This window comes from Clupea harengus, chromosome 23 (assembly GCF_900700415.2).
Source record: "Clupea harengus chromosome 23, Ch_v2.0.2, whole genome shotgun sequence".
Lineage (NCBI taxonomy): Eukaryota > Metazoa > Chordata > Actinopteri > Clupeiformes > Clupeidae > Clupea > Clupea harengus.
The window spans coordinates 9,416,095-9,426,492 of NC_045174.1; the positions used below are offsets into that span (position 1 = coordinate 9,416,095).

The 10,398-nt window shown below is 39.3% G+C and overlaps 1 protein-coding gene across 1 annotated transcript; it reads left to right on the top strand.

Annotated features, from left to right (window-relative positions):
* Nucleotides 1-1,439: 1,439 nt before the first annotated feature.
* Nucleotides 1,440-10,339, top strand: rangap1b (Ran GTPase activating protein 1b). The gene is made up of 16 exons (XM_012814661.3): nt 1,440-1,550; nt 2,259-2,382; nt 2,589-2,716; nt 2,890-2,949; nt 3,058-3,237; nt 3,734-3,868; nt 4,032-4,190; nt 4,382-4,495; nt 5,832-5,931; nt 6,107-6,191; nt 6,321-6,492; nt 6,673-6,777; nt 6,900-7,002; nt 7,291-7,379; nt 7,789-7,910; nt 9,256-10,339. The coding sequence occupies exons 2-16, from the start codon at nt 2,271-2,273 to the stop codon at nt 9,332-9,334; spliced, it is 1,743 nt and encodes a 580-aa protein (XP_012670115.2). The 5' UTR covers nt 1,440-1,550; nt 2,259-2,270; the 3' UTR covers nt 9,335-10,339.
* Nucleotides 10,340-10,398: the final 59 nt, after the last annotated feature.

A 10,398-nucleotide genomic window follows, 5' to 3' on the forward strand; every position in this document is an offset into this window, starting at 1 on the left:
CAGTTCCCAGTTGGGGAAGTGTCCTGGGGATGAGTGACACCCTGGTGTTACCAGCAACATCACATTGTCTGGCAACACCAACCAACCAGATAGCCCACAGTTCACCTCAGGTCTCTTTACAAACCACCTGTGTAGCAAATATAGATCGTTATGACATTATCTTTGGTTGAAGTGTTCTAATAGCTTTGGATAGAGCAATTGGATAGCATTTTTCGAATGTTTTAGGAATGTTACAAGAAAAGACACTTACCACCATAAGCATTTTATTAAGTAGCCTACCTCCCATGCCATCTATTTCTGCATTTATATGTTCTAATTGAATGCATAGATTCTAAATTATAACAAATTAAAAATGTTCTGATGTTTCAACATAGGCCTTACCCTGACACTCGAGTCTGCAGAAACTCTTTGAAAGATTACTCTCTAAAGTCAATTTAAACAAAACAAAACAAAACACCATCAGAAGACAAAAAAACACCAAATTGTGTGGTTTACAAAGCTGAGAAATTGAGTCATATTCAAACTGGAGATAAACATAATATTGTAAGGGCAAGCTTATCCAGCTCCCCCTATTAGTAAATATTTTAATTCAGAAATAAATCCAAGCCATAAAGTAGATTATCCTATGAATTATTATGGCAATCCTTATGTGGAAATCCTTATTGAAATGTTTACATACATCCCTGTAAAATGAAACAGTCTGTTCGATAGTAATTCATACTGAAATACGTAAAATGTACTAATATGAAGGAACTCTGTGCCAATTAAGGAAATTCAATACAAAATAAAATGTGGCCTAAAGGTCCCATAAATGTGTTCAGGCCACACCTTCTTTTTTCTTGTGGAACAAGGTGTCAATCATCTGACCAACCCACAATGAGAGCTCTCCCTGGTTCACCTGATAAATGTATACATTCTAACTATAGTATATAAATAACACTTGAAAACACGTGTACAAAAGCATGTAGCATGTGTCTGAGAGCTGCTACCTTAATTTCGTTGTACTTGTGCAATGACAAATAAATATATTCTATTCTATGTACACATACTAACATGTTTTAGCCAATTACAGTAGGTCTGCATTAGAATGAGTTTCTAATTCTATGAACAAAATGTAGGTCTGAGGCAATGCTGAGACCTACATCTTGAAAAGTAATTTTGGTTCGGTTAGTATGCTGGGAAAAACAGAAACACAATGACACACTTCACTCATGTTCTTACTCTCAAATAGGCCTACTCATTAATCAAATTAATGTAATTAGTTAAAACACAATTAATGCTGCCTTGGCTGGTACAAGGCCAAACTTATTGTTATTAATTATTTAAAAAATGTCACTTATTCAAACTCAATGCTCGAACCATAGAAAACCAGAAAGATTTGTCTTTGCCAACAAAATCATGAGGCCATCTCAAGCACAAGCTCCTCCCAATTTCTACGTGAGCACCATGGTTCACGCTGCTGAAGTTTTCAACCTGTTGCGAGAACGCGCGGGAGGAAGCCGAGGTCTGAGAACTGTGTCGTTTTTAAACAAAACCAATCTTGGTAACCGGTGAGTTTGACTGGTCCTAAATAATGTTATTTAGTGCGGTTAGTTATGTCGGAACAGTATCAAGTTATAGGAGAGCCATGCGATGTCATTTATTTGTCGCTCTGTTAATTATGTCGTTAAAGTTGTCAATTGTAACGTTACAGGTTAATGTTAGTTCCCTTCCGCGCTAGCTTGCTACCTAGCCGGTTCCTAATGTCAGCTAGCGTTGCTGATATCGATTTTTATCTAGCTGGCTGGGTAGCTAGCTAACGTTAAGCAGACACAGTAAACTAACTAAAGTTTTACTGTTAACCTATCGTAATATTGGTATTCATTTTATTGTTATCTGTCCGTCGCAGTATCAATTGACTAAACGATTTGCCAGCAGTTACCGTTAAGTTATGCAATCACAGACTAACCTCTAGGTACAGCTAACGTGGTTGTCACTGTATGACTAAATACTGAAGCTTTTTACTAGCGGGTAACGTTAAGCTAATGGGTCCAGATGTTGTAACATCTGATAAAAACTTATGGCTAAATTGCATTAGTTAACCTAATCACTTGTTATTTTGCTATTGGTCTATGCTTAACGTATTACTGACGTGCCCTGGTACTGATTATCTATCTATTAATTAATTATCTGGGATTAGCGATACTTGGCTCAGTTGTCTAGCCACTTAACAGCGAGTTACATTTTTATGAATCCCTTTTGACTCTCGTGTGTGACAGATTGCTGACCAAATGGCGTCGGAAGACATCAACGAGCTGACAGAGGCACTGGCCAGAACGCATGTGGGTGATGGAGAGTTAAGCTATAAGGGACAAGGCCTGAAATTGGACAATGCGGAATCTGGTAAGAGAAATGCAGCTGTATTTGTTTGCAGAATAAAGTAGCCTAAGTGTAGAATCTTGTGATTTGTTTTTTCTGTACTTGCTGAGTCTCATTCCTCATAGTCATGTAAATAGCAATACATCTAAATGTGTAGCAACATGTGAAGCACTTCACCTTTGTAGGCATGGGGTTATTGTTGTCACAGAGCAGCATGTTTTCCTCAACAGTTGCTAAAATCGTGCGTGCCATAGAGGAGTTCCAGGGACTGCGAGCTCTGAGGCTTGAAGGAAATACTATTGGGGTTGAGGCAGCACAAGCAATTGCTAAGGCTCTGGAGAGCAAAAGTGAATTGCAGGTACCTTCTTCATGCAAACTCTATACATTCTATTATGTTACTGATTACTACTGATATAAACAATTGGAGCATGTCCCTGGGTCATCTGGACATGATTGTACCTCCTGTTTATATTATCATACTAATACTTCAAATAGCTTTTCAATTAAAATTCTTCTTCCTTTCTCATTCAGAAATGTAACTGGAGTGACATGTTCACAGGGCGCCTCCGGTCTGAAATCCCTGCTGCCCTGGTGAGTCCATAATGTGGTAGTCTTCAGTCCAATATTAACTGGTGAGAAATGGGTGATTAGGAGTTCTCACCTGTTCCACTCATGGCGTCGATTTTCTCTCCTTCATAGAGATCGTTAGGCAGTGCCTTGATGACATCAGGAGCCAGACTTACTGAACTGGACCTGAGTGACAATGCCTTTGGGCCAGACGGGGTAAAGGGCATTGAAACCCTTCTGAAGAGTCCAGTCTGTTACACCCTTCGCAAACTGAAACTCAATAACTGTGGCATGGGTATTGGAGGAGGCAAGGTGAGACATCAACACCACGTCTTTGGGGGTGGGGTGGGGTGGGGTGGGGGGACTCTATTTATACAGAACTGCTTGAGCCCCAACAGCAGCGTCTATTTTGCACATATGGTGAAAAAGTTTGAAGTTTTCTGCAGGATTATGCACTTGAAATTTAACTGGAGATGCATGTGTGTGTAGAATTCAAGAACACTTGACATTTTTACAGAATTTTACACTACTCCTCTCCAGGAGATGTTTTGTGCAAAATCCAGGAGACCTGGATAGACTTATACTAAAGCTACATGACTTACTATGAGTTTGGGCCATGTCTGATGCCTGTTATGATAAGTGCATGAATCATTCTTAATATGGGTTGTAAAATACAGCGTCTGAAGTGTCTCTTATGTAAACGCAGGATTTCTACTAGTGCATTTGTTTAAGTGTGTTTGATTAAACCATTTGTGTTAAGTGTTTGTTTTTGTAGATGTTGTCAACAATAACTATGGTCTTTCTACAGATCTTAGCAGATGCACTGATTAAGTGCCATAAGAAGTCCAGTGCCACAGGCGCCCCCCTGAGTCTGAAGATGTTCATTGCAGGCAGGAACCGTTTGGAGAATGAAGGCGCCAAGGCACTGGCCAAGGCTTTCCAGGTACACTGTCTGCTGTCTGATGGACCTTTTTGAATGCAACAGTTTAGGATGCAACAAAAACATACTGCTGATGTGCAGGATGGAATAAGGTTCCTCCCTAATTTGTCATCCTTTCTCTCTCCCTCTTTCTCGCTCTCTTCCTTGTTATAACCGTCTGTCTCAGTTGATGGGCAGTCTAGAGGAAGTCCATATGCCACAAAATGGGATCAACCACAAAGGCATAACCGCTTTGGCTGAAGCCATGCTGCAGAACCCTAATATCCGAGTACTGAACTTCAATGACAACACCTTCACCAAGAGAGGGGCACTGTCAATGGCTCAGGTGAGGGTCTACAGTGAAGTCAGTCATATATGTGGGCATTTACCAGCCATACTTAACAAATGATAATTGCATTCTCAAGCACATATTCACAAAATTAAAAATAGGGCCCCAATCTTTAAGGGGTGACCTTTTCTAAAACTGTATTAGGCTATACAACCATTTTCATGTCATACCTTGTGCCATGTGCTCAGGCCCTCAGGAACCTCCGCAACGTCGAAATAATAAACTTTGGTGATTGCCTGGTGCGGTCTGAAGGAGCTATCGCCATCGGTGCTGCACTGAGGGATGGACTGCCCATTGTCAAGGTCAGAAACTTGTCTTGGTCATGTAACATTTCCCAGTGTGTCTTTAGCCCCTTGAGTCCATGGTATTGTCGCCGAAGCTGAGACAAATGAGAATCTCAAAGCCAATCTTCATACCACATTACCACACTAACCCTCACAAATCTTTAAAGCTTTTCCTTCCAATTAATGCACTGATAAATACAATTACTGTTACCTAATTACTTAAATTACCTAATTAATACCTACCTTATTAATTACCTAAAATACGTGAAATGTTCTGAACAGAACCGAAAAGGTGTTAAAGCCTGTTTAGCTGAGCATTGGATCAACAAGAGAGAGTAGGCATAAGGTATTCATTTGCGTAATACGAGCCTACTGGTGCCATTTGGGAACCATCTTAACAACTTGGCAACTGCTAGCATGTGATGAACTCGTGTTAATATGTGTGAATATGAACTCGTTAATATTAAGCCGCACAGGCACCTCCCACCCCCCCTTTGGCCTTCTTGAACACGTTAATTTAAAGTAACACTATGCAACAATTTGACACTTTTTGAGATATGGTTTTATAGGCAACTAGTTTTGGTACCATCCTAAAATTCATTTTGATAGCTTATGGTCATGTACAGGACAGATAAACACCTGTGTCTTTCCCACTAGCCATCCAGGATATGCCCTATGTAGTTCTGTGTAGAACGGGCTGGTACACCCTGCGAAAATGGATGAAAAGCTTTCACACGCATGACATTGCCAGCTAAACTGCCAAAAGACATCAGCTAGTGTGTTGGCAAGCTTCTATCAGTGTCAGCTGGGCTGTTGGTGGTGTTTGCAAGGTTTTTGCATGCCTTTTAGGTAGTTAGCTTACTTGTTTTGGAACAGAACTCTGTATTACTGCTTTAATGGTTTCAGTTCCCAATTTTGATTAGACAGTTATGGAGTGTAATTTGCGTCAACATCTATGTTTGCATTTACATTCCCTTGTGAAAAGGCTTTGGACAGGGATGGAAACAGTCCCCCCTCTGCATATGCATGGTTCAAGGCCATTAGCACTCACATTGATACCTTATGATACTACAATGATAGGGTCATAAATGTTTTGTTTATTTGTTTATATGAATGAAGTGACTATTATGGTTATAGCACACCCAAGACCTTAGAGAATCACCTCAAGGGACCAAAACAGTTCTTCACTATGGTTCTATATGTTTTTGCGCATATTCCAGCAGAAGTAAAAAAAAAAAATTATTTTTTTGGTTATTTGACAGGGATTTTAGAGAAACATACAAATCTGACATGCATACTGCAATAGTTTTGTGATGTCAACCTGCTTGTGCCCTTGTGTGACTTTGTTGCCCAGGAGCTGAACCTGTCCTTTGGTGAACTGTCAGAGGCTGCGGCGCTGGTAGTAGCCAGATGTGTGAAAGACAAAACCCACCTGGAGAAGTTGGATTTGAACGGTACTGCATGGCCATAAGCCAGTACAAACATTTCAAAATCATTAGCATAATGATTATTGATTAATTTAATTGCTATGTGTCCTTGCAGTTGGTAGTTAATTGTGAGTTTGTTTCGTAGGCAGTTAGTAGAACATATTTTGTGTGTGTGTGTGTGTGTGTGTGTGTGTGTGTGTAGGTAACTGCTTTGGTGAAGAAGGCTGCGAAGCAGTTAAAGAGGCTGTGGAGAGCATGAACATGGCAGACATGTTGGGCTCACTCAGGTAAAACTTCTAATCTCTCTGAAACATGTCCTGAGTGTCTTATGGTGATTTCTGTACAGATGTATGTCTACATGTGTGTATAATATATGCATTGGTATGTGAAAGTGTAATTAAACTCACTCTTTATAGCGATGATGAAGGTGAGCCAGATGAAGAAGATGATGATGTCGATGAAGAAGAAGATGAGGATGAAGATGATGACGAAGAAGAAGAAATAGGGGAACAGAGTGGCGAAGAGGAGTTGGAGGAGAGTGGTCTGGGTGAATCAAGCGCTAATGGAAGCCCTGTGAAGCCAGACCCGGTAAGCACTTAACAGGCCCATGGAATCCAAAAGCACTTCCCTCTTTCAGTTAATCAGTATTTTCATGTAAGTCATCATATCAACATGACCAAAAGCAAGGTACAGGTATGTGTAATTATTGTGTTTTTCTCCAGCAGACTAAACTGCCATTTGACCATCTCTGGTCCTCCTTTACCATAGGTGTCACCCACCTGTTGTCCAGAACTCCAGGCCTTCCTCTCTTCACCCACAGCAGAGAAGCTTCTGGATCTTGGAGCCAAAAGGACACTTCTCATAGAGCAGCAGGTAAAAGATGGGTGTTGTGCTGTCACTGGGAATAAAACAAAAGTTCATCATCAGTTTGTCTTGTGGATAGTAGAATTCAGTGAATGCAGGATCGTCATGAGATTATGTTCTCTCGCTGTAAGGTGGATTACTCCGATCATAGCAAGACTGCTGATGCTTTTCTGAAGATTTGCTCTGTGTATAAAGAGGAACCTGAAGTGAAGAAAGCAGTCTTGGAAACCACAGGTAAGAGGGCCACAGCGGTACAGCAGTATTTACAAGATGCATAGCAATGGCATCCAAAATATTTTTGGGATATTAAAACACTGTGTTAACAGGAGCTTGTGTTTTCTGTCTACTGATTGCTGCATTTTGCATTGGGTTTAGTATTGGAGAACATAGCTACAACTTGCTCCTCCTTTTGGGATGGGTCTGGATTATATAAAACATTGATTTCTTAATGGAAAAACAAAATGCTGTTATTTTTCATGCTATAAAGAATATGCTAATTACAATCTCGGTGTTGCCCAACAGATGCGCTTTTGAAGAAGGCTCTATCAGGTTCCTGCTTTCAGTCCTACAGCTTCCTCTCCTCTCTTATGGTGATGTTGGGGTTGTTGAAGGTACGTGGCCTTTAGTGTTATTCTGGACTACTGGATGCACAAAATATTACCGATGTAACTGACGAAATGTAATTCAACTGATCAGATATGGGAGATTTGTAAATAATTAGATATATCTCTCCATATAGGTGTATAGATCCTTATGCAGAACCATCTGCAAAGAGATAAATGACACCCTAATATTACTGTAGTATTGCAATTGACAATATAATGGAACCATCCCTATCAGTCCCAAACTAGATTTTAGTGAAGGTAATTTCAAATACCTATTTAAAACGTACTTGTATACCTTGTCAATACCTACGTAACACACATTGTTTTCCATACTATTGAGTGTGGATATGCATGGGATATGCATGTAGATTTTAGTGCCTTTGCATTCTTCATCCATGCGGCTTTATGCTTGTAGGGAGAGGGCAGGGCTCAGAGGGTGAGTGTGATGCCTGGTCACCTGTTGGCGCTGTCGCATTCTGTGGAGCAGGAGTACTTCCCTCTGGACCATGCAGATGTGCTTCAGGCCTTTGTGTCAAAGTAAGGGGACTCGATTACTTCACGTAATGGTACTGATAAAAGCTGATTTATGTATTTTGCACAATGTATTCTGCAATGTTGTGCTGTTAAAGCCATTTCGAACAAAGGTAATAACTAGTGCTGTCAAACGATTAAAATATTTAATCGCGATTAATCGCATTTATGTCATAGTTAACTCAAAATTAATCGCGATTAATCGCAAAGTTTTATCTATTCTAAATGTCCCTTCGTTTATTTATTCCATCATTTAATTTTTATTTGAATGCCCTTATCAACATGGAAAAGTTGATTGGCTTGCTTTATGCAAATGTTTTATTTTATTGAAAACCAATATTGCCAAACAATGTACAAAATAAAATTATAAAGTGCACATTTCAGGTAAACAAGGACTCAGCCTATAGTGCAGTTAAACCATGGCTTAATATTTTATTTTTTTCAAGTTTGCTCGGAACATAGCAGTCAGGCCTCTTATTTAAGAAACAATGAACCGTAACAGTTAGGTTACCAATAAAAGGTAAGCCTACTACTTCTTTGCTTTCAGCCAGCTGCCTGTTGACATTTTCAGACAACAGTGAAGCTCGCTTCTTTTGCACAACACAACTTTTAAAAGTAAACTTTCCATTCAGAAGCTTTCTTTCATCCATTTCGCCGTATCGCGCTCACCATTCACTCAAACCGTAACGTTAGCCTACTACACAGTTTGCGAGGCCAAAAAGAATGTTAATCTAAAAAAAAAAAAAAAATCGCGTTAATCTCGCGATAAAAAAAATGTACGGCGTTAAAATGGGTTTGCGTTAACGCCGTTAATAACGCGTTAAACTGACAGCACTAGTAATAACACAAAAAATATTTCATTATTACATTTGAAAAGTGTATCTTGGTTCACAGTGTGAAGTGTAATTGATGTTGATGCAATCATGAAATGAAAAGGTGAACAGCTGTCAATACTTGAAAGCAAATGTATTTGTCTGAATGACATATGGCTCCCTACGTTTTTAATCTATGGGCAAATTCACCCAAACACAGTTCTTGTATACACCACTTCACACTGTGAACCAAAATACACTTTTCAAATGTAATAATGAAATATTTTTTGTGTTATTACCTTTGTTCGAAATGGCTTTAACAGCACAACATTGCAGAATACATTGTGCAAAATACATAAATCAGCTTTTATCAGTACCAGTTGTGATGTTGCTAGTGCTTGCTACTTTTAGATACAATTTCCTTACTACCTCTTTAAGCTTGCCCTGCATGACATAAAGGCTTTAGTAGTCAAGGATCACATAGTTTACCATTGTGTCGCTACAGTGAAGCCAGTGTTAAAATGTGTGTGATCCCACAGAAGTGGCAAAGCCTTAACCAGCTGTAGCAGTGCCCGTGAGACCCTACAGGCCGTACTGGACAGAAGGACTGCTGCTTAAGAGACCAGAGCATGGAAGCTTCATGGAGGAGCCTGGCAACCATTGGACTGCCGATCTCAGAAAAGGCTGCTGAAACGCAACAAATGTACTTTGATAGCTCTTTGAGATTCCCCCGTGGTTTATTTTGTAGAAACGTAGCATTTTAACTGTAGTGATGAGTTTAGTAAGACTTGTTTTTGCAACCGAACCCACATCCTCCCATGCCCAGAGGTGAAAACCACTCACATATATCCACACAGCACATGCATCTTGTGTGTGTAACACAAAGAACATGCGGCTAGCCTTTTCAGCTCACAGCGCTCTACTTTATCACAGTGTCTTTGATCGCAAACTCAAATACAGGTCACCTTGAGGACCATACATCTGTTTATGTAGATTTGAAAAAAGACTGAATAATACGACTTAAGATATGCGACTGAGTGCCTCGTTTATATATGAAGTGTAGATCAGGACGAGGGGAGTTTTGGGTGTAATCAAAAATGGAGGTCATTTTGTTTTTATTTTACATGTTAATGTATATTTTTATAGTTAAAGGGGAAAAAATAATAAAAAGTGAAACAATAGACATAAGGTGAACAGGGAAGAAAACATAACAAAGGTGACTACTAACCATTTTGCGTGTTTTTCTATTGTGCAGCACTGCTTTACACATTCCAATTTCAATTCTATTTGTTTTTTAAATTGATTTTAATTTGTGAAAATAATTATGTGAGTGTACATATGCATTTTAGAAAGCATTTGACAATAACAAAATATATACTCAGGTGACTGAAGTAGGGAAAGAAATTAAAGCAAGGTTGCTGATGCATGCCTTGATAACATTTAACTCACCTTACAAGAAGGATCAGGTATAAGAGAGTTTAGGTATAAGTTTGTCTTGTGCACATTATCAAGCTATGACCATGATATATTTGTATTGAACTGGTTCATGTTTGTGGTTTGTATCGACTTTAACATGCTCAGTGCCACTCAATTAAATGGATACAAGTGCGTTTACATTTTAAAGTATTGTTTCATATCTTCAATGTGAAAAAGAATCCCCTTGATTTGTAGATGAAGAATCC